General features: G+C 43.0%; 1 protein-coding gene across 1 annotated transcript in view; it reads right to left on the bottom strand.

The window, feature by feature from the left end:
- The window catches only part of SAMD5 (sterile alpha motif domain containing 5), a 55448-nt gene extending 50735 nt beyond the window's left edge, over positions 1-4713 (bottom strand). Inside the window, exon 1 of the mRNA XM_061130073.1 lies at positions 4032-4713. Coding sequence (XP_060986056.1) covers positions 4032-4496 — 465 coding nt within the window. The 5' untranslated portion in view covers positions 4497-4713. The remainder of the gene's footprint in view (positions 1-4031) is intronic.
- Between the last annotated feature and the right edge of the window lie 20227 nt (positions 4714-24940).

Here is a 24940-nt window from a genome sequence, read left to right as displayed (position 1 = left end):
CCCTCTCACCCTTGTCATTCAAACGGCCATCCAATCCTGGCAACTCTACGTCTCACTTACCTCCACGGTGCTTCCCGCTGTCGCCAAGCAGTCCAGGCTGTAGCACGTGTCTCCTGACACTGTAACCTCATCCTAATCCTTTGGTCCATCTCTGGTCAGGATCCATTAATAGCTCCCCTCTTGAGATATGGTCCAAGTCCATTCAGGACCAGCCCCGCCTGTCTCCACCTCCTGCCACTTCCTCCAAGCACTCGGGGCTCCAGCCAGACTGAATCCCTCTACATCCCCTCTGCCCTGCTGGATGGTGCCATCCCCTCGCTTTCTGGCCCTTGCGCACACCATTCTCTCTGCCTAGAACACTTGTTCCCTTTAGGTCCCTCCTCTCCTTCAGGCTAGCCCCTGCATCCTTCAGTTCCCAGACTAAAGACCAGTTCTAGAAAGCCTGTCATGGTCCCGCCTCCCCACAGACCAGATTGGAAGCACCTGGCCGTGGCTCATGTGCCTCCCATGAAAGCAGTCAGCACACCTTATCATCGTTGTTCATTCGATTCTGTCTTCCCCACCAGATCCCAAGTTCCTGGAGGGCAGGGCTGGTGCATTCTGCCTATCTCAGTAACCTGGAGCCTGGCAGAGCCTCCGCAGAGAGAAGCTTGGTAAAGTAATGAGAAAGGGCTTCCCTGGCGGCTCAGATGGTAAAGCGTCTGCCCGCAATGAGGGAGACCTGGGTTTGATCCCTGGGTTGGGAAGATTCCCTGAAAAAGGAAATGGCAACCCACCCCAGTATTCTTGCCTGGAAAATCCCATGGACAGAGGAGCCTGGCGGGCTACAGTCCATGCGGTCGCAAAGAGTTGGACATGACTGAGCAACTTCACTTCCTTTCATTCTTACACAAAGCTTTACCTAATCCTTACTTTGTGAAAATATGTCCTCATTTCATGAAGGTAGAAAATCGCCACAGTCAGAGAAGCTAAGGACAGGGCAAAGGAGGAAGTCATTCAATGGTTTTAGATTTTAAGCAGCGCTCTTTCCAAGTTCCTGGTTTTCCAAAGCTAGACTGCCTTTGCAAAACAAAGAGAAACTTACTTTTCTTACATTTCAACTGACCTAAAAAAGGAAATTGACAACTGTTGATAAGATGTAATGAACACAACAGTGTCACAGAGTTCCTGGGAACATTAACGGTTGTTGAGGCAAATACCACAATCCTATACAGTCCTTTCAAGTAATTCTTGGGGAAATTCTGCAACTTACTTCCTTCTGTAAGGGCTCACTCTTCCTGCCTTGATCACCCTTGGTAAAATCTGCTTTCAAACCATCTAATAATCTCACCACAGTACAAAAAAATTACAAGGATCAGCCATGCAGAGACTATAAAGGACAGGTGAGGCCTCTCTTATAAGCAGAATTCCAAATGCACATAATAAATATTATATTTTCTGATTATGACAGAGCCAAGGAATCTGAAGAAATTAAAAATTGGATCACATTTTAAAGAGGAGTCCTAAACCTGCAAAGAAACAGGCTGCATCCGAAAACATCTTAAATAAGCTAAAATCCAAAACTGAAAGAGATAATGGACACATAAGCAACAAATTCAGAATGACCAACATAATCTGGCACTATACATGTGCATGCTCAGTTTGGACTATACTAAGTATATTTTGCTTTCTAAGTATAATTATTTATAATTTAGTGTATGTTTTTCTTGTAAAAAATATATAAAGTTAACAGAATTTTTTTAGAATTAAATTTGTCAGCCACAATTTTCTGGTCCCCAGTTGGGAGCATCAATGGAGGAGGAACAAAAACATTCTGGCCCCATTTTATTCTTCAGTTTGAGAAAGAGAATTGCATATGCATAGAAAGTGAAAGAGGGTACATTTTTATTATCAAACATTATTGTTATTGGGTTTATATATAAGTTGACCAAAATTATTATTTACATGGAAAGCAAATTGTACTACAATGTAAGCTGAAATTTTCTTCAATAAATTGCTCTTACTCAAATGTATTACCATATCATACACTGATTTAGGCAGGAATGCACAGACCAAAGCCGATGCCAGGACACTCATGCCCTTAGAATCCTCCTCCACTGATTCTTTTTAGCTTCTAAGTTTGATAGTCTGTCTTTTTCAGCATCAGAATCAAAATGTGCTACTTCCTGCACATCAACCTCGCCTGCAGCCCATCCTCTCCCCTGTCCTCCCAGCCTAGCACCCAGCTCTCCCGAAGCATAGGCAAGACCGAGGGACCTGAACCTGTTCTTGGCATCCCTGTCCGGCCAGGACCTGCCCTGTGCTCTCACCCTGCGCTCTCACCATGCGCCCAGGGGCTCACACTCTCTCAGCCCAAGCTGGGCTCACTTCCTGGGCTGTTATCACAGAAGTCCAAGCGGCCTGAACTCCTCTGACCCTCTGTCTCCAAGAAGGAGTGTTTATAACACACGGACAGTCAAAGTCACTATGTATACACAGTGTGGATCTCTAACTCTATATGCCTGAGAAAACTGCATCCTCCTCTTCATTGTACTCTTTGGGGCACACATCAGAAACACAGAGTGGGTAACTGGAATACATGTTTAACTGGAGGCAACCTGTCCTCCAGACTTGCCCTCTTTACCCTCTTTACATACTTCTTATAAAACAAAAGTGTACTCGTAATCAGATTATCTGAACTGCCTAACAAGACAACATATGGATAATATTAAACCTTCTATTCCCCTCTCCCCTACATACTGTTGTCTACTTTTTACAGAGTTTTCTTTGAAACTTCCCTGAATGCAGACATTATGGTCTTCAGACGATAAAGCAATGCACGCGCCCCAAACAAGCACGCAACGTGTGGATTATCCGCCTGGCCCTGTTCGCACGCGGTGTTCACTCCTCGCCAGCAGCAGCAGCCCCTCCATCATTTCCCCTGGGTTCCTCTCTGTCCTGACTTTCCCGCTGAGGCGCTCCTTTTCCTGCAGTAACCCCGGGCAGGCTTGAGGATTCCCTGTCCTGTCTACTTCCTCAAGTCAGGACCCCTCTACCTGGAAGGCTGCAGAAGCCTAAGCTGAACAGTCTCAGCTGGAGGCCGAGCTCTTTCTGCGAGACTTTCTGCGGTGAATCATTAAACGCCCAAAGCCACAGTTCAGCCTTCCTCACACAGCGGCTGCCACAACTTCCCTGCTTCTTTCCAGGCTCCTTCCCCAGGGAATTCCTCACTGGTGACGGAAAATCTCACTTCCTTGGGTTGTGCCCTCCTTTCCCACATTGGAACCCACTGAGAAGTCCGTTGCACCTGCTTCATCTCATCTGAATTAATAATCAACCAAACTGGTCGTGACCCAGCACAGAACGGAGCAGCGCGCCTTCAGTGGTCCCAGGACCTCCAACGTCCTGAGCACCCACTACCTCCCTCTGCCTAAGTTGAAGGAACTTATCCCAAGTGGACCGACTTGGCTTTATGTTAACTTTCCCCCTTCACTGTTCAGGTCAGCCATTCACGTTCCAAATGTGCAGCAGTGCTGGGATTCGACTGAATGGAATCGAGAGCAACAGGGCATCAATTCTCACTCTTTGATGAAAAGAGTTGGCCAGTTTCCCTTGGCAGCTTCTCGAAAAGGCAAGGAGAAGAACGAGAAGAAAGAAAGGTCGAGAACCACGTGGGGTGTAACCATTCTTCTGGTACCCCTAGACCCAAAACTACACCGAGGCTATTAAGAACTGCCCGGGGCCCCCCGGGGGAGCACCGAGCGTCCAGTTGCTGGCCGAGACTACGCGGGGGACTTGGTCCTAGCGGAGAATTATTAACACCTGGGTGAGAGGTCCTGTCTTAACACCAGGAAGGAGGGAATAAAAGAGCGAAGACAGAAAGAACACAGAGAAGGATCCCAAACACCCGAAGCATCCTCGTCTCGCGTCGTCTCCCGGAATGGGCTGCCCCAAGCCGGAGCCGAGCGGCTGGGCGGGTCCCTCCCGCCGCGCGCCCCGCGCCCCGCTCCCCGCGCCCCGCGCCCCGCGCCGTCCGGGCGGCGGCTCCTTACCTCGCGGGAGTACGGGGGCTTGCTCAAGTGGATGCCGTCGCGGACGAGCTTATCCCGGATCATGATCTTCAGCTTCAGTTTCGGGTAGCTCACCAGCTCCCTGCCGCGAGGGGCGGTCGTCTGGCAGCGGGCGTCCCCACGGGGGCCCTGGCTCGGGCCGCCGCACGACTCCCCCCGGCGGCGCGTGGGGATGGCGAGCGGGGACGGCCCGGGTGGCGCGGGCGGCGGCTGCGGCTCCAGCGTGAAATAGAGGCCGGCGGCGGCGGCGTCCTGCTCGCGCAGCCGGCGCACGGCCTCCAGGATGCGGCGACGGTGCGCGGGCGCCAGCACCCCGATGGCGTCCAGGTCCGGGTCCCCGATCTGCTTGCACACCTCCAGGTCATCGTAGCCGTTATCCACGAAGGACTCGGCGTACTGCGGGAGCTGCAGCGCTTTCAGCCACTCGTAAACTATGTTGGTGCACATGGTGGCACCGGAACCCCGCCGGCAAACAGCGTCCCGGCGCCCGAGAGGCACCAGTTCTGAGAACTTTTAATCCTCTTCCTCCAAAGGGAAAAAAGAAATCTCGGTAAAGTTTTCCTTTTAAAGAGAAGGACAGGGCGGGGGACAGAAAGCCATCAGAAGCCTGAGAAGGGAGTAGCGGCAAAGCAGCAAAGTGAATTCCCCAAGCAACCCGGAGCTTGCAGGCACTGGCGGCTGGGCGAGCCGCTCCACGCAGCCCCTGGATTCGCCGCCGCCGCCGCCGCGGGGAGGGGCGCACGGCGGGCGCGCGAGGGGGCGGAGGCGGGCGGGGCCCGGGCACACCCCTCGGACCCGCGCGAGGTCAGCGGTGCCTGACTCCGCCCCGGACCTTCCTCAGCCGGGACGGTCCCCCGGCTGCACCCCGCATCTCAATCCCTGGCCGCCGCCGTGGGCGTCTGAATGCGCGCCCCGCGTTGGAGAGGCACCTCCTCCGCGCAGACGCGCGGCCGCCCAGGAGCGCCTGGTCTCCGCGAGTGCGAGTCACGGTTGTCCTCCTAGCGGGAAAAGGGGTGGGCTTCCAAACTGCCGGGCTCCAGCGGCCGCCTTGGATGGCTTTTTACGTGTCTTTTTAATCCGTTTTCTCTAGCCCGTGGAAATCTCTGCGGTCACTTCTTCCCGAGCCTCTCTGACTCCAGCCTGCGCGCTCGCGGGCCGCCCAAGGGCGAGGCTGTGAGGTCAAGTTTCCCCTCTCGTTTCCCGATCCGTGTTGGATTCCCCCTTTCGTCCGAGCCCGCGCGCAGGCCGGAGCCCGGCGGTCCGGCTTCTCAGGTGGACCGCCGCTCAGCGCCAGGAGCAGCGGCGCTTTGGCTCGGCGGGTGGGCGCGACGCGGGGACCGCCCGTTTCCAGCCGGCGCTGCGCTCGGCCCCTCCTCGCTGCAGCTGGGCGCACCGGGCGGCGGAAGAGGCTGGTGCTTCTGCCTGGCTCGCGCTTCCTAGACCCCGGGGTCCGCGAAAGTTTGGGTTGGGTTGTGCTTTCCCTCGGCTGGCGCATGCCTTGCGGTCCCCCACCGGGTCCTCTCACCCTCGTGTCCACTACGCTTTCCTTCCGATCCCACCGCCACCACCCAGCATCCTGCCCGGCCTCCCCGAGTGGCTCTGACCTCCAGGGACGACACTTCGATGTGTTCAGTCCTGGAGCCTGGGGAGCAGAGCGCACGCCTCCCGCCCCGCGATCGCATGGACATCGATACACCACCACCCAGCTCGCGTTAGAGGAGACGCGCGGACCTCCGCCCGCCACACTTTCTGTCTTGGGAAGAACGAAATCTACCGAGTTGTCTCTTTCGTGATCAATACCTGAACAGGCCTAACCCGAGGAGCAGGTTGAACAGCCCTAGTACCTCGCCCGAGTTTTCTTGAGTGTCTTGACCTCTTCTTGGGCTCCGGAAATTTGGGTCTAGGTACTCGGTGGGCAGGGTCACTGTCTCCTCTCTTTTCGGGGAAGGGCGATTCAGCTTCGCACCTGAGCCATTTCATGACCTGAACTGGACATTTCTCCAGGAGTCTCCATGGGGGCGTGCCAGCCACTAGCCCCGACCCTGGGGGTGGACCACGATGATTTCAGTGACGTTTCCAGACCCGCACATTTGGTCTTTAGGGCGGGGAGAGGGTCCGCTTTACCTAAATCAGAAGAGCTTAACCCCTTTGGGGATATAGACCCCTTAAAGAATCAAATAGCTTTTGCCCTTTAAGGCGGGAAACTAACGCACCTAATTACACCCAAAATATTCCCTATAGTTGGGGGCGAAGGAAAGAGGATGACCCGGGTTCCCAAGCCTCGGGACTAGCATATTAAGAACAGTTGCCAGAAGGATCTGCCTGGAAGGAACCTCGTGGAGGTGGGAAATCGAGCGCGGAGAGCCGTGGGGCTGCAAGTAGCCCTTCTCCATCCCCTCTGGGTCACCCCTTCCGGAGCTCGAGCTGGAGTCGTCGGCTCTGTTAGGATGCTCGTCCTTTGCGCGCTTCGGCACTGGAAGCACTAAGCCCCTTCCGCCGGTGGCGGCTCACCGCCTCTCTCGCGCCAAGGCGGACTCACAGTGCCCCCTAGCGATCGCGTGGCTGAATTTTAAGGCGTTCAAGTTGCCCCAGACTTGATTTATTTCAGCGAAAGAAGTAGCTTCAAGGTTTTATACTAGTTCCTGGCCCCCCTTTAAAATACGAATATTTATTTTTTGCATCAGATTCACCCTTGTACCCAGACACTGTTTCATAAGGACCTTTGACTTGTAGGAGGCAAATATTCCAGCACTTTGAAGAATGCTGCTGAGAAAAGAAGTTATAACAGATATTTATTTGAAACTTCCTATATGCCAGGAACCTACACATTTCTCTGTATATATGGTAAGTATCATATTATTATACAGGATGGGGCTCCTCTGGTGGTAAAGAATCTTCCAGGAGACAGCGGTCCGATCCCTGAGATGGGAAGAGCCTCTGGAGAAGGAAATGGCAGCCCGCTCCTGTATTCTTGCTGGAGAAATCCCATGGACAGAAGAGCCTAGTGGGCCCTGGTACACCGGCGTCACAAAAGAGCAAGACACAACTTAGTGACTAAACAACAACAAGATCCTACAGAAGAAAGGCAGGCATCTAAACGAATCCCCGTTCCTCCCACCCAAGATGTCACCACTGTTCACAGGAGAGCGAGGGTTAGAACTCAGAGGCATTGATTCAGTGCTTGTGTTCAGCCAGGAAGCTTCTGGAGAACATGCAGAAAACATCTGACTGGTTGTAAGAGGGGAAGGCATTTTGTTTTTAGAGTGGGAAAGTGAAAGATCCAGGTGGTACTGCTGTGATTTTTTTTTTCCCTTTCCCCAGTCGTATGAAAAATCCAACAGTGTTACCAAGGGGTTCTTTGCTTGCTTATCTACAGCCCTTTCCCCTCTGTGAGCTGAGAGATGTTCACCTTGCTCATTAATCCTTAGTGACGGGCAGCAAGTGTTTTTATTTCCATTTTATAATTAGGGAAACTGGTTTGGGGAAAGATAAATGACTTGCCCAAGGTCATACAGTAAATCAGGGCAGAGACAAGAACAAACCTGCCATGTCAAAGTGTCTCCCCAGCCAGCGGCAGTGATTCTCCCTTTATTTATGTGCAAGTCAGTATCCAATTAGGAAATAAAGCATCCTGGTACTCTCTTTGGAAGGGAAGCCTTTTCTAAATTAATCACTTGCTAATCAGTCATAAATAAAACTTACTGTTACCTCTAGAGAAAGCCTGCTACGTGGAGTCTTCACTAGTCTGAACAACAGAAACACTTTCCAGATACTTCTACTAACCTCTCTCCTTTCCCGCACTTGCTCAAGCCTTTTATGTGTGAGCCCTCAAGGCTCTTTCTTCTGCTTGCCTTAGCATATTGAACCTCTCTAAATAGATTTAGTTCCAGAGGCAACTACGTGTAATCTCAAATACAAAAGTTTTGTAGGTTTAACGGGAGGGAGAGACACAAGGCTAAAATTCAAAGTAAAATAGGCAATTTTAAAGATTTAGAACTGTAGTATTTTGGAGCTAGAAGGCCTTTCAAGGTCATCTCAAGCATCCATGTTTACACGAAGGAAGTTGAGGCTCTGAAAGTCAAGTCACTTACCTAAGGTCACACTGCTGGTTGGTGACAGATCTAGGACAGGAACCCAGATCTGTTTCCTCACGAGTTCTTCACAATGCGCTGCATTACCTCATTTTTGCTCTAAGCGCCTGGCTACTGTCAAAATCATTCATTTACTCATCAAATGTTTATTAAGTAGGCACTTCAGTGCCAGGCACTGAAGCAAAAAGAGAAGAGTTATTTTTCATTAATTGGAACTGGAGGGATTTCAGCATTCCAAATATGTAGAGAATAAACCCATAGGTTTTTTTTTTTTTTTTTTTGTATGTGGCTTCATGAATTAAGGTTACAAAGGTGATATTTTCTTCTATCTTTAATTAATTATTCAAATTCCATGAATCATTACATTAGCCAAAATTTGTAATTAAGCTATTCTACATCCAGACAAAAATGTACTTTAAAAAATACAAGTGGCTATTATGCTTCTAGGCACAGCCTTAGAACACCAAATTAATTTACTCAACACACATTGTCAAGTACCTATAATTTTACAAGTATTCTCAAGTGGTATTGCTTTATTAGAATTTCTTTCTTTTTTAAAAAATGTCCAAAACATTTATGGTACTGATTATTATTTAATGCTTGGGGCCAGATTTTTTTTTAGAGAGAGGACCCCTCGCCTGATGAAAATAAATGATAAAATAGGTTTTATTTTTTAACCTATCTTAGACAAAGTTTCTAGAAGTTTCTTTTTAGGCATTCTTTTGAACTGTTTTGTAATGGTAATAACTGGCAAAATGCCTATTGATACTCAGTGTAATAAATTAATGATAATTATATTCAAGTTTTAAATTCTAAATCTCAGAAGATAGCTTTTCTACTTTGTTCAGACTCTATAACTTGATTTAAGGATATAGAATGAAAAATAATTTGTTTTGAAATTTTCTTGGTGCCACATAAGGTTTCATGAAGTTTCACACCATTTTTTTTTTTTTTGAAGATAAATGTTCACACATAGGGTGTGTAAAAATTAAATTCCATTAACATCTATTAAATGTCAGTCCCCAGGGTGTCTAGGCTTGTAAAAGTCAAGGATATATAATATTAATCTTAAAATGCAGAATATGTCTTGCCTCTGTTTAAACTACGAGCTGAAAAGTATCTAGGAGGAGCATATGCCATAAGGAGAAAAAAGAATAATGGACTTGAGTGATGTAACAGGCAATCTGTTCTCCAGTGGCTGGGAGTCAGGCATTGGGTTGGCAACTTAATTGGGGGCAGGGTGGGCGGGGACGTCTGTTAATATGCCTGAGCTGTATACATTATACTTGTGTGTGACAACACGTATATGAAAGGAGGAGAGACATGGAGCAGTAGGGAGCAGCAGCAGGATTCCATTAGATAATTCATTACTATTATAACAGACCTTTCTTTCTTTAAGGAAGGAACAAAGGGTAAAAAAAAAAAATGTTCAAAAAGTCAGAGACCTGGAGATCACTAACAGAAAGAGCCAAGCAAGAGATTAACAGCAATAGAAAATAAAATGAGACCCCTTTTTTTAACAATCTTATGCTCTTATCTCTGGTCCACTCTCCTGATGTTCAGCTGCTCAGTCATGTCTGACTCTCTGTGACCCCATGGACTGTAGCCTACCAGCTCTCTGTCCATGGGATTCTCCAGGCAAGAATACTGGAGTGGATTGTCATGCTCTCCTCCAGGGGATCTTCCTGACCCAAGGATCCAACTCAGTTCTTCTGCACTGCAGGCTAATTCTTTACCACTCTGGTAAGCCCCCCAATTTCTATATTTTCAAATGCTCTCAGGAAGTGAAGGAAAGAATTAGTTCGGTATTTCCTAAGGTAAAGATGATAGGTGAAGCTATTTTGTTAAATGATAGACAGCTCTTAGGAGTAGCTTTTTTTTTTTCTCATTTAAATCAGCAAATTTAACTTACCACCTGAAAACTAGGTTATACTGATATAATCAAAATAATCTCAATACAAGTGAAATGATATTGATGAAAGCTAGCTCAGACAAGTCCAAGTTATTTACCTAATCACAACCGTGAAATCACTCAGTTTATGAACAGGTGTCAAAAACTGAACAAATACTAGTTGTTCCCATCTAGCAGTTGATTTCCAATCCGGTCTTAGGACAAATGATTTGGTGAGGCTACTTCCTAAGGTCTGTTTGGCTCCCTATTGACTGAGAGGTTGTAGATGTTCTTTTTTGAGACAGACTAATTTTGTGTATTTGTTTTCACCTCTTTCTTCTTACTTGGTTTAAGTTTGCTGTTGGGATATACACTCTAAAATTCTTGAACACTCTTGAACCTTTAACTTAAAGGAAACCTGCATTTAATTGGGCCCCCTATGGAAACCTTAGTTTGTCACCATGAGCTTGAAAGCTTCTAAACACAGATTTAAAAAAAAATAGTCGGTGGTTATTAATCAATGTGATTCTTTGATATTGAATAAATAAATACATCCACATTTAGAAGTTCTACCTATATCAGTGTATTTTCCAAATATTGTCACAAAATCGTGCCTGCTGAGAGATCCACTAAAAGAGGAAGATAAACCTATCTGTAACTGAATAGGAAAAGTTCATTGATGTGGTTTTAGATCTCACATTGCAACTAACCTTTAGAAAACTAAAGGTTTTCATCAAGGTTTCATACAGTACCAAGAAGAATATCTACAATTATCTGAAAAGGGTGTTAAAACAATCCTTCCACTTCTAACAACACCTCTTTGTGAAGATGGATTTCTTTTTTTTAATGTACTTCAAGTAAAGCAACGTATTGCAACAGATTGAATATAGAAGCAAAAGGAAGAAGCCAGCAGTCTGGCTTAAGAGATTAATAAAAGAGATTAATAAATATGTTAAACAGTGCTCTTCTTAACTAATTTTTTATTTTGGAAAATAGAGTTTTCCACATAAAAGCTATTTATGTTAACATATAATGTTTGATTATTGTTATTTTAAACAAACAACTATTTTAAGTTTGTGGGATTTTAGTTCCCTGACCAGGGATCAAACCAGGGCGCTTGGCTGTGAGAATGTGGAGTTCTAACCATTGGACTGCCAGTTAATTCCCAAACAAAGAAATATTTTAAAGTTTTCTCTGTTTTACTTTCTAAAATAATAAATACAAGTAGATAAAATCCACAAAAGCAAAAGCTCTGCAGGATCCTCAATAATTTTTAAGACTATAATGTACTCATAAGGCAAAAAGTTCGACAGCTGCTAATCTAAGTAGTATGTCAATGGCTGACAGCATCACTAAAATAGAGACATCCAGATATTACTATTACTTCCAACTGGAAGTCGACACTACCTGTGAAGAAGTTTTGCTAAAAGTTATGTTAAACTTGATTCTGATCAAAGTTCTACAAATAATTAGCAATTTATAGGAAACACTATATCGCCACACTTACAAGAGTGTGAGACTAAACATGTGGAAGGTACAATCAGCAAAATCCAGAATGAAAGGAGACTGCATGAGAAAAAACACCTTTTTTCTTCCACAAAAGTGGCAAAATAGAGAGTGGGTGGGGAGGGGAGTTAGGAGACAGGGACTTTGACGAGGAACAAAAGGCAGATCAAACAATTAAAAAATACACTTTTTCTGGAACCTGATTCAAACAAACGTTGTTAAGTATTTTTATAAGAAAATGAGAAAAATGTGAATATTGACTAAATAGTTATTGATATTAAGAAACTGATCATTTTAAGGTGTGAAACCAGTATTACGGTTAAATGTGTGTTTTTGGTTTTTTTTTTAATGTAGCCACTCAATAGAGATGCAAATTTTGCAGGTGAAATGAGATAATGCCTAGATTTGTTTCAAAGTTAACCTGGAGAGGTGAGAAGTTGAGATACCGAGTTGGCCAAAAAGTTCTGGCTAGCAAACCCAAACAAACTTTTTGAAAAACCCAATTCATGAAACAAGCTTAACCATGAATTGATTGTTGAAGCTGGGTGATATTAAATTGGGGTCAGTTTATTATTTTCTTTATGATTTTACATTTTCCGATTTTCATAATAAAAGGTAAACAAATATACAGGCAACGAAAATACCACATTATTCCGTGGGTGACTTGAAACTCTTAGATGAACACAAGGTGGTCTGTTTAATTACAATCCTTACCACTCTCAAGGGGGCTTCCCCTGGTGGCTCAGTGATAAAGAATCCATCTCCAGTGCAAGAAACACAGGTTCAATCCCTGGCTTGGGAAGATCCCCTGGAGAAGGAAATGGCAACCGACTCCAGTATTCTTGCTTGGGAAAACCATGGACAGAGCAGCCTGGCGGGCTACAGTCCACGGGGTCACAAAGAGTCAGACACGACTGAACGAACGGGGCATGCACGCCACTCTCAAGAGGTGACATTGACATTGACAGAGATCAGAAAGATTATGCAAAGGTCAGAGTTGCAGACAGCTAGAACTACGCCTGTGACAAAAGCTCCATTTCAAAGGTGGAACTAAAACTAAAAAAACTTTAAATACCTTATTTCATTGATTCCTTTTTATCATTTAATGTTCACTGAGTGCCTATCGTGTTTCTCACACTCTCGTAAACGTGGAGATACAGCAGTGCCTAAAGAGGGAGAAACTTTCTGCCCTTGAAAGTTTCGAATAAAACACTATATCATTTCAAGTGAAGATAAAATATAGAGAAAAATAAAAGGAAGAGAACATGTCATGAAATACCTGGAGGAAGGAGTGTTCTGGGTAGCCGGAACACCAGATGGAAAGGTACTGAGGCAGGATCAAACGTGGTGCATCTGGGGAGAAACGAGAAGGTTTATGAACTGTCAGGGGAAAGTAAACGCACAGGAGCGTGGAAGCAAGAGGAATCAGAGGGGCGAGGCAGGACCAAATTGCTCTAAGGGGTATTTGGCCCTGTTTTAAACCGGGTGGCGATAGTGGTAAAGAACCGTTCTGCCAGTTCAGGAGACATAAGGGATATGGGTTCGATTCCTGGATCGGGAAGATCCCTTGGAGGAAGGCGTAACAACCCACTCCAGTATTCTTGCCCAGAGAATCCCATGGATGGAGGAGACTGGCGGGCTACAGTTCATAGGGTCTCAAAGAGTCGGACACAACTGAAGTGATTTAACACACAGCACACGAATATGATGAAAAGTCACTGAAGGGTTATGGGCCAGGAGAACTTGAGCTGATTCATAATTTAACAGGACTCTTCTATCTACTTCATGGAATAGAGACCAGAGGGATCAAGGGCAGAAGCAGTGTTCAATAGGCCTTTGACTTGGTCCCTACAGAGGCAAATCTGGGGTGAGAAATGTTCAGAATTTATGACACAGACATACCTCATTTTATTGTGCTTCACTTTATTAGGCTTTAAAGATATTGCATTTTTCATACATTCGAGGTTTGTAGTAACCCTGACTTGCACAATTCTATCAGTATCATTTTTTCCCCAACAGCATTATCTTTTAATTAAGGTCTGTACATTGTTTTTAAAGACACAATGCCATCACACACTTAATAGACTTCAATATAGAGTACACATAACTGTTATATGCACTGGGAAACAAAAAAATTATGACTTGCTTTATTGTGATGTCCACTTTATTGCAGTGGGCTGGAATTAAACCTGCAATATCTCCAAAGACTACCTGTAGTAGTAATGCTTGCTCGATGTGGGCTGTGGACTCCTAAATATTTGGCATGAGCAAGTGACAGACCAGTTGCCATCTGAGAGACAGGAGTGAGTTTGGGAGTAGGGAGGGAGAAGAAGCAAGAGTCCTCATTCTGACATACCAAGTTTCAGGTGCCTGACAGTCATCTAAGTGGAGTTATTCAAGGGGTGTCTGCAGCCAGGGGTGAACAAGAGGCAGAAATATCGTTGTTGTGGTGTTGTTTAGTTGCTCAGTTGTGTCCAATTCTTTGTGAACCCATGGGCTATAACCCACCAGGCTCCTCTCTCCATGGGATTTTCTAGGCAAGAATTCTGAAGTGGGTTTCCATGCCCTCTTCCAGGGGGTCTTCCCAATCCAGGGATCAAACCCAAGTCTCCTGCCTTGCAGGCAGATTCTTTACCACTGAGCCACCTTGGCCATTTCAGCATGTAGTTGGTACATAAAATCATTGGATAAAGTGAGACTAGATTAAAGAAGGCAAGCAATGAACATTTAGAGTACCTCAACATGGAGACTCTGGGAGGGACTCCGAGGAGCCACAGGAGAGGAGAAGGATCAGTCAGTGAGCTCAGCGTGGGACCTGTGAATAAGGCTATTTCAAGATGAGCAACTGCATTCATCACTGCCGAGGGTTCCAGAGGTATAAGGATGAAACTGACCTGGATTGGCAACAGGAAGGCTAGTTTCTGGCCTTGCCCACAGCAATCTATCCATGGGGGTGGGCTCAAGAGACACAGAGGGGAGCAAGTGGCTGTGACAATATAGGGGTGTAACCATAAGGGCTTTTTTAGTTTCTTTCACTTTCTGCCATAAGGGTGGTGTCATCTGCATATCTGAGGTTATTAATATTTCTCCCAGCAATTTTGATTCCAGCTTGTGCTTCTTCCAGACCAGCGTTTCTCATGATGTACTCTGCATATAAGTTAAATAAGCTGGGTGACAATATACAGCCTTGACATACTCCTTTTCCTATTTGGAACCAGTCTGTTGTTCCATGTCCAGTTCTAACTGTTGCTTCCTGACCGGCATATAGGTTTCTCAAGAGGCAGGTCAGGTGAAGTGAAAGAGGAGAGTGAAAAAGTTGGCTTAAGACAATTAAGATCATGGCATCTGGTCCCATCACTTCATGGGAAATAGATGGGGAAACAGTGGAAACAGTGTCAGACTTTATTTTTGGGGGCTCCCAAATCACTGCAGATGGTGACTGCAGCCATGAAATTAAAAGACGCTTACTCCTTGGAAGGAAAGTTATGACCAACCTAGATAGCATATTAAAAAGCAGAGACATTACTTTGCCAACAAAGGTCCATCTAGACAAGGCTATGGTTTTTCCAGTGATCATGTATGGATATGACAGTTGGACAGTGAAGAAAGCTGAGCACGGAAAAATTGATGCTTTTGAACTGTGGTGTTGGAGAAGACTCTTGAGAGTCCCATGGACTGCAAGGAGATCCAACTAGTCCATCCTAGAGGAGATCAGTCCTGGGTGTTCATTGGAGGGACTGATGCTGAAGTTGAAGCTCCAATACTTTGGCCACCTGATGCAAAGAACTGACTCATCTGAAAAGACCGTGATGCTGGGAGGGATTGGGGGCAGGAGGCGAAGGGGACGACAGAGGAAGAGATGGCTAGATGGCATCACCGACTCGATGGACATGAGTTTGAGTAAACTCCGGGAGTTGGTGATGGACAGGGAGGCCTGATGTGCTGCGATTCATGGGGTTGCAAAGAGTCGGACATGACTGAGCCACTGAACTGAACTGAACAATAAGGAACCAGAAAAATGGGTGGGGGCTAGAGAATGTTATGCAGTATGGAAGGGTCTTCTTTAGTAGTGAGAAATTTCTGCATGTGGGCTGCCAAAGGGAAGGATTCAGGAAGCTGGAGGGGGAAGGGTGATGCAGGAGCAGAGCTAGGAGATGTAAATGGAATCCAAGGCAGGCGTGGGTGCTCTGGCCTCGGGTAGGAGCCCAGCTGGTGCATTTCATTTTCAACAGATGAGAAAGCAAGTCTGTGGGGACAGACACAGGTAGCTAAGTAGATGTGGAGATGGGAGGATGTGGAAGTTCTGTTCTGATTAATGACCAAAGGCAAAGTCATCTGATGAGAAAGAAGAAGGCGGCAAGGGAGATAGGAGATGGTGTGGGAGCAGTCATCCTAGAGAGTGGGAGAGTGAACTGACTAGAGAAATATAGCAGGCATGCCAGGAATCCCCAGGTCATGTTTGCAGCTCGTGGCCATAAACTGAATGAGACCGGTTGGCAGCATTGTATGTTCTTCTTCAGTGGCATTGAGCCGCTCCAGTACAAGTGCAGAGCTGCCGGAAAATTCACTTTAAATAAACCTTGACTTAGAAAAAAAAAAGAATAAGATGCAAGAGAGGATTTACATATAGGAAATGAAAAAGTGGAATAATCCAACAAACTTAAAATTTGACAGTCTTTCTGTTTTCCAACATAAAGCAAAGAAAGAACTGATCTAGTTAATTGAATAATCTGGCTAACAGAACTTTGTTAAGTAAGATTGTACACATTTAAAGGATTAGTATAAATAAAATACTTACTGAGACCATACTTGCAACCTTCTTGATTCAGAGGACAGTGTGGTATGTTGGGGTAATAAATAGGAGCATCAGTTACTCATTACAGTATATCAGTATATGAGTACAGTGCAATACTAATCAGTACATCATTACTGTACTAATCTTGATACTAGAGAGAAGAGGAGATAATGACTATACTTGATAGAATTCCAGATAATCCAATTTACATTCTAATCAAAATTATCTTAGTATAATCTGTCATCCTGAAAATGCTGCAGGAAAGGAAATCAAGACTCAAAAATGTTTTTCCAGGGTCTGAGATCAGTGGTGTAGATGGCGAAAATGATTTACAAATCCCCATGAGCACATAAATTTCAGGTACAAAGGAAATAAAAGAACACAAAAGCTCCATGAAAGGAAGAGTTTCTTCTCTAAATTTTGTTAGATTAATTTAATCCTATACCTAGAAATGATGGGAAATGACTTAAGCTTTTCCTTTCCAGAAAATTCTGAAATATTGTGCTGCCAAAGGTAAAAGGAAAGTGGGAATAATTTATATTGTGAAAGATTTATAAAATATAAAAGCTATAAAGTAGACTTTTCCTGAAGACATCCAAAAAGAAGATCTTTAGAAAAACTAGGTTCTCCAAGCAATTTTATAAGATTAATGGGAAAAAGTGTTTAAAAGTTTCTTGACAAAAAACTTAGGGTGTCCACTGAAATAGAAATTCTATGAAGCAAAGACTGAATGATAAATATGAAGTGAAGTGAAGTGAAAATTGCTCAGTCGTGTCCAACTCTTTGCAACCCGATGGAATGGAGCCCGCCAGGTTTCTCTGTCCATGGGATTCTCCAGGCAAGAATACTGGAGTGGGTTGCCATGCCCTTCTCCAGGGGATCTTCCCAACCCAGGGATCAAATCCAGGTCTCCAGCATCACAGATTCTTTACACTTTCAGCTACCTGGGAAGCCCGATAAATATGAATAAAATGATAAATATGCAATATTACAGGAACTTACGTCTGTGTATTTTCTAATTCCGTAAGGAATTTCTGGGTAAGGGCAGAATTATTTGAAATAAATGCCACAGATGTTAGTGTGTAGTAGAAAGATACAAGGTCGTGCCTTTCTTTAAGATACACATAGCTCCTATACTTTTATGGGAATGCTGTGGGCTTCCAAGGTGGCACTAGTGGTAAAGTTTCCACCTGCCAGTGCAGGAGATGCAAAAGAGGCAAGTTTGATCCCCGGGCCGGGAAGATACCCTGGAGTAGGAAATGGCAGCCCACTCCAGTATTCTTGCCTAGAAAATTCCATGGGTAGAAGAGTCTGGTTGGCTACAGTCCATGGGCTTGCAAAGAATTGGATGTGACGGAGCAACCGAGCACAAATATGTGATATTATACGTCACAGAAATCACCTAATAGTTTTTTTTAAATGTCTCACACAGTACAGAGTAATCTATAAGTAAAATATTTTAACATAACTTCTTTTTGTAAAATTCCATTTTTCTGTAATAAAATCCCAATCTGAATTTCCCTTTCATATAGATTTTTCATGTGTCCTACATCAAGTTAAGACAAGAGGAAATTCAAAATATTCTTTGTACATAAGAAAAAAATGTCTTCTGCTTCTTAATATCAGTACAAATGAATGGGCTTTAAAGACACCAGTGAAAGATGAATTCTCAGATCCAGCAGCCCCTGCTTAGTACGATTATTAATAATAATGTTAATATTAACTTCTTGAGAGAACAATTAGATTTTTATAGCTTTGTATATATCACACCAAGCTCAGTTCACTTAATACTGTTCATAAAGTTAAAGTAGGTCTTATGCTGGTATTTGTCACAATGTAGTTCAACTACAGGAAAGGCGAGGCCTTGAAGCTCCAACACTTTGCCCACCTGATGTGACGAGTTAAAGACTGTGATGCTGGGAAAGACTCAAGGCAGGAGGTGAAGGGGGCGACAGAGGATGAGATGGTTGGATGGCATCACTGACTCAATGGACATGAGTTTGAGCAAACTCCGGGAGATGGTGAAGGACAGGGAAGCCTGGCATGTTGTAGTCCATGGGGTCGCAAAGAGTCAGACATGACTGAGCAACTGAACAAAAACAATGACAAAGAATAAGTTAAACAAAAGACCACATGCTTTCTTCCAAAGTCACTTGCTTTTTTTTTTTAATTCTGTGATTCCAATGTCTTGCTCGAGAATGATATTCCATATTTCTAGACATTTTTGCGATAAATATAATGAGTACCTGACAATAATTTACTTTTTATAATGTATGTAGTTATAATGCAAAATTAACTACCAATTTTTAACAAACTTTGACATAAACAGTCCTCTCTGTGTGAATATGGATGACCAGGTCAGGGATCTGCTTTCCTGTAAAGGGCCAACAGTAAATGTTCTAGGCTTTGTGTTCCACATAAGTATCAGAAAACACTCTTCTCGATCATTCCACAAAGAGCCCAAAATGCATTTCCCCCTGAAAAAATTTCGTCATCTACGTATACTTGTATTGTATCCTTTACACAAATGTCCCCTGATGTAAGTGAAGTGGAAACACATTCACATATCTCGATGATCCAAGATCAACCTTCTTTTGAAAAGCCATAAGGTGATTTCCTGGGGCTTTCCCGGTGGCTCAGCGGTAAAGAATCTGTCTGCAATGCAGGAGACATGGGTTCAATCCCTGGGTCAGAAAGATCTCCTGGAGGAGGGCATAGCAACCCACTCCACTTGTCTGGAAAATTCCATGAACAGAGCAGCCTGGTGGCTATTGTCCATGGGGTTGCAAAGAGTCAGACATGACTGAAGCGACGGGGCATGCACGCAGGGGCATTTGCTGGGATCACCTTGAGAACCAAGGTCCTTTTTTTTTCTTTTAAGATGTCTTTGATGTAGACCATTTTGAAAGTCTTAGTTGAATTTGTTACAATCTTGTTTGTTTTACATTTTGGTTTTTTGGCTTCAAGGCATGTGGAATCTTAACTCCCTAACCAGGGTTTGAACCCACAATCCCTACATTGAAAGGTGCAGTCTTCACACTGGACCACCAGGGAAGTCCCTGAGAACCAAAATCTTTGAAGGTCCTCGCATGTTTGAGGGTTTTCTTTGCAAACCCCAAGGCCGTGACCACCTTCGCCTTATGACAGAGCCAACTCCACTCACTTTATCATGGAACTGACTGTGTAGGCTGATATTCACTAAATGGAACACAGCAAACAAACCAAAAAAAAGACGACAAGCAATACATGACACAGAATTCTTTTTCTTATTTGTCCCTGGGCTGTGGCAATGAAAAGTACTCTAAGGAACAGCAGTAAGGAATATGAAAAGACGAGAGTAGTGGGCATTACAGTGCCCATTCTAGCTGACTTCAGAAGCACCAAGGCCAAACTTCCATGAAATCTTTTAAACATAAAAGTTCGTGGTTCTCCCTTTGAATCTGACAAGTTCTTTAAGCACCTGAAAGATCAAAGTGGTAAGAGACTGTGGATTTTCAAATATACAATGTATTTTTTGTAGAGCGGTGTAGAACTGTGTGGCCCTGTGGTGATTCTTAGCTTTCCAAGAGGCATTGAATAGTAAAGGTCAAGTTCGAATTCCAGCGGATTCTTGACAGCAAAATAAAAATACATCTGGTAAAAATAATACTTCTCTGATAGAGAAACATAGGTTTGCCAACTTTAAAAAAATACAGTAGGTTCAGTTCTGCCATGTTTAAAAAAACAAGAGAATAGGCTGAAAAGTATCACCAGAAACAGTAAGCAAAATTGAATAGTAGCATTAACTTCCCTATAAAAAAAGGTTTGAGAACAGCAGTTATATAGAGACTTCATTGAGGAAAGGGGTCAATGTACAGAAATGTACACCAAAAAAAAAAAAAATTCATGTTATTATTTTTTAAATTTATTTTTCTGATAATCAAACTATCCAGGAAGGCAATACACAAAAAGGGTCACTGTGATTATTTTAGGATGATGAGGTTATGAGGGAATTTTAATTTCTGTTTTATACTTTTCTGTATTTTTTTATTTTTGCAATTACAATATATTTACAAGCACAAACAAGAAATAGTGAATGAGTCACTAAATATCCTTTTCTAATATGTATATTATCTCTGGCATTACTTTCTTCTGGAGGAGAAGGACCTTTAAAGGATCTGACTCCTTTAAAACCAGGCTAGGGATTATAATAAAGAGCCAGACTCCAATTTTGATGTTTGACTGCCCACAGCTTTTAATCCTTACCTTTCTCTCTCTGGCCTGTCACAAACTGGCGAGTTGATAAGAAAGAGCAAGTGGATCCAATGGGAAATTCAAACCACACAAACCTCTGCAAACCCACTAGAATTCTCACCATGGTCCCAAACCTCAACCACAATAAAAACTCTGAGTTAGTTTCCTTTCCTTCCACTCTCAAGCCATTTCGACCTGTGAGAGGAGCCTCCCCTCCAATCCCCTCCCCTCTAATCCCCTCCCCTCCAATCCCCCCTGCCCAGAGACCTCAGTTATTTAAGCAATTAACTTTTTCACAACCTCTCAGGGTGTGCGTGGCATTATCAGTCTTGACATCTGAACCAACATTTAGGTGGAGGGTCTAGCAGAGACCTGGACTCTGGGAACTCTGAGCCTCTCTGGTTTCCTCCTCTTCTACCTGTCTTACAAATACCCCCAGGGTGGCAGCTCAGTCGTGTCCGACTCTTTGTGACCCCATGGACTGTAGCCTATCAGGCTCCTCCATCCATGGGATTTTCCAGGCAAGAGTACTGGAGTGGGTTGCTATTTCCTTCTCCAGGGGATCTTCCCGACCCAGGGATCGAACCCGAGTCTCCCGCATGGCAGGCAGATGCTTTATCATCTGAGCCACCAGGAAAGCCCTTACAAATACAGGTGTTTCTAAATTGAATTATCTCCTGTCTTCTCTGGCCACCATTTTGGATGATTGCAATGACACTTGCAGGTCATCTTAGCACCACGAGCCTGGTTCAGGCTTTCCATCACCTCTCACAGCAGCATCCTAGCCCCATCTCCTGGCTCCTGCCCTTGCCCCCATCCTGTGTATTCACACACAGCATCCAGAGCAATCCTGTTCACATTTAGCCAGGCATCTGTTTGGTGCCCTCCAGGTTTGCCCATCTTTTCTCTCAGAAGAGAAACCAGTGGTTTCACGACATTCTGTAAAGCCCTACAGAATACATCAACAGCCCCAGCAACCGTCCTTACTCCACTCCAGGACGGTCGTCTCCTTGCTGATGGTCAAGTATGCCAGACGCACATGCTGACCCTTGGAACCTTAACCCTGGCTGCTGCCTATGCCCAAAGCTTCCCCACCTGACCTGCCAGGCCTGCTCCCTCACTTCTTCCTTCATCTTTATTCAAATGGGCTTTTTTTGGCCACCCTAATTAGAGGGCCAAACAAATAAGCAAGTAAATAAGCAAAAATTCTCCCCCACTACTGCAGAGTTCACTCTCCTGATTTTATTTTTCTCCCCGGAACTTATTATCATCTAACACAATATTTAATGAGATTCAATCAGAACAGAGATTGGGGGCAGGATAGTGGCTGTTTTGTAAACTGTTTACACTTATTTCCTAATATATGATAGGTGTTTAATGACTATTTTTTGAATGAATGCAGAAATGATGAGCAGTTCTTTAAAAGATCAGTAAGGATCTATATGGTGGAAAAATCCACACAGCACTTCTAGACCTAGCAAGCTTGCATTAAAGAGTGTGCATAATTTCTGTAATTTCTTGGTAAAGAGAATACTTTCATTATATGCATAATTGGAATAATGTATGTTACTGTATTAATGTATATACACATGATTCCTACTATTTGGAAACCATTTGTAGAATTCAAAGACACTTAGTTATTAGAATTTTTAAAGCCCTCTAAAATCTGGCCCTCTTGGCCCATTCCTTCAGATGATTTTATTTTGAAACATTGATTGTCTACTGTGTTTACAGATTTGTAGCAGAATGATTAGAGCAGTCTCAAAGAACTTTGAAATAAAACGAAAATTGGTCTTATTCTTACTAGCTCTTCCTAGCACTTTTCTAATTTATCTCTGTCGTTTCATTGTTTAAAGTTAAGCGTGCCGCATTGCACGCTCCTCTGCCTAGAACCATGCGTGTGTCCTATAGATAAACTGGGAAAGAATAATGTGCTAATTTGTGGGCTCCAGAGCATGGTTGCGTTTAGGTTTTAGCATAAACTTTAATTTTAACAAAGAGAAAATGGCAGATTCAATTATAGATGTGGAAAGCCTCAGAGACAACTAGGAGTAAAGGAAGACAAAGTCAGAACCATTACAGTTTTAAAATAACAATAGCGTTAGTATTTCACTGTACAAAGCACTTTTGAGAACTTCATCTTTTGTGTACCTCATTCACTATAAGCCTTGATATAAGTATTTTTATCGCTTTAAGATGTGGAAACCAGGGCTCAGAAAGGCTCTCGGTCATTTATGGTCACATAACTATTAAGTGTCAGACAAAGGATTATCAACCCCAGGTCTCACAGCTCCAAATTGTATGTTCTTTTCTTTGCATTACATTAACATATCCTTGTTGATCCTTGATCAACAATTATCAAAGCACCTGAAATAATCTGATTTTTAAAACCTTTCCAAAGGCAGCTATGCAAAAGCAATGACAAAAAAACCTTGCCAAGAGTAGGTCTTCCATAATTGAAGAAAGAGATTGAGAAGCAGTCAGTGTCAAAATCAGAAGAGATGTCAAAATAAAGTAAAATTAGAGACTTCACAGAAAGAAAGAAGGGTAGTAAGAGTGGAGATAAATGGCCTCTCCAGGTGCCGACAGCATTTCTATGGAGCCACAGTGTACCTCCTGACACTCAAAAAATTATTGTGATTATTATTAAAGGTATAAGAAAGAGCTTAAAGTTTAACAAGACCTTCTGTGTGGTTGGTAGTCAAGCAGTCTTAATAAGGTCACAGTCTATTGTGTATTTCTTGTGAAATGTTTCAGACTTTTCTTTATAAAGATATTTGCTTGATTTTTAGCTATGATACTTGAAATTGATGCTCATAAAAATAATGGACACATGTTATAAATTTGGACATAACCAGAATTTCAAAAATAAAACCAGTGCTTTGAAGATGGGAAAAATAGTTCACAAAGGAATTTACTGTCTTGTGAATTTTTAAGAATACAAGAAAATAAATGTCATAAAAAATAAAGTAGCAGATCCTGCTGTTGTAAATTGCATACTAATAAAACATTTTTCTTCTTTAATATTTCAGGGAAAAAACAGTTGTTCCAGAAGATAATAATGAAAATTAAATTAAATATAAAATTGTGTTGTCTGTGAAACAAACTACTTTTCATAAAAATGAGTTTTTGAAATATATATGGGCTTATTTCAAAATTTTCAAAGCAGAGCAGATCATAAATTAATCATATACAAGGATAAATTACACATTTGCATTCTAGGCATCTGTTTTGTCATCTGCTTCACTAGATTCTAATTATGAGTTTTAAACTGGACAACCTGTACATGGTAGAATTATTATACTTAAGATATTAACAGAAGCGTTTCTTAAACATTTGGTTTACACACTTAACTTACCATGAGGCATTTTATTTGATCATAATTTATACACCTAATTCAATTTTTGTAAATGCACCTAAATCCATTTGGTTGAATTGCGTATTCATATGAAATGCTTGCAGGTCGAGTAGAAAGTAAGGAGCTCTCTTTTTGTAAAAATAAATATTATCTGCAATTTTATTTTCCCATCTTTAAAGTTATAGGCTAGGTTTGGAAATAAATATTCTCATCTTAAAATGTAAAGAGTATAAAAAAATTTGAAATTCTTATAGACATATGTCTTTTCTGGCTTTCTCTACAAATAAGAATTTCCTTCTCCTTAATCAGACTGTGTTAGGAGATGTTATCATGAGGAATAATATCTAAACATATTTAACGGGGATTTGACACATTCACATATTTAAAAAGAAAATGTTTTTCTTACACTTATTTTAAGAGAAATATATACTCACATCAAAAATTTAGAAAATAGACAATGAAGGAGAAAATAGTATTTCTTATTTCTCATTCTTACCACTACTTATTCATAATTCCATCAACCAAGGATAACTGCTATTGGCATTTTGGCACATTTCTTTTGCACTTTTATACATTTTTTTTCACTAATTTAAATGGACATAAAATGAACACTTTTGTACATTTCTCTTTGTTTATATTTCTGATTATATTTGTAAGTTCCTAGAAGAAGAAATGCATTATTGATATCCACTGGATAGTTGTCCTCTGCACAGAAACTTCTCTGATATTTTCCTTTTTAGGAGCACTTCCTTGACTCCCATGATCCTCTCGAGGTACATCCCTAGTTCCTATTATTCCTTATAGAAGAAGTACCAGAGTTATCTTTACCTCTTGTTTCTCCTTAGCTCCTCCCAGTCAAATGTCTTTCCCCTCTTCAAGATCACTCTCTTCAAAGATCACCCATGACTCCCCAACGCTGTCAGATTTAAAGAGCTCTTCTCTGTTCTTTCAGCAGTATTCAATGCAGTTACCCACTCCCTCCTCTGGAAATACTTCTTTTCTTGGTTTCTGTATCAC

This window comes from Dama dama, chromosome 26, assembly GCF_033118175.1.
Source record: "Dama dama isolate Ldn47 chromosome 26, ASM3311817v1, whole genome shotgun sequence".
NCBI lineage: Eukaryota > Metazoa > Chordata > Mammalia > Artiodactyla > Cervidae > Dama > Dama dama.
This window is presented reverse-complemented; position numbering and strand designations above follow the sequence as displayed.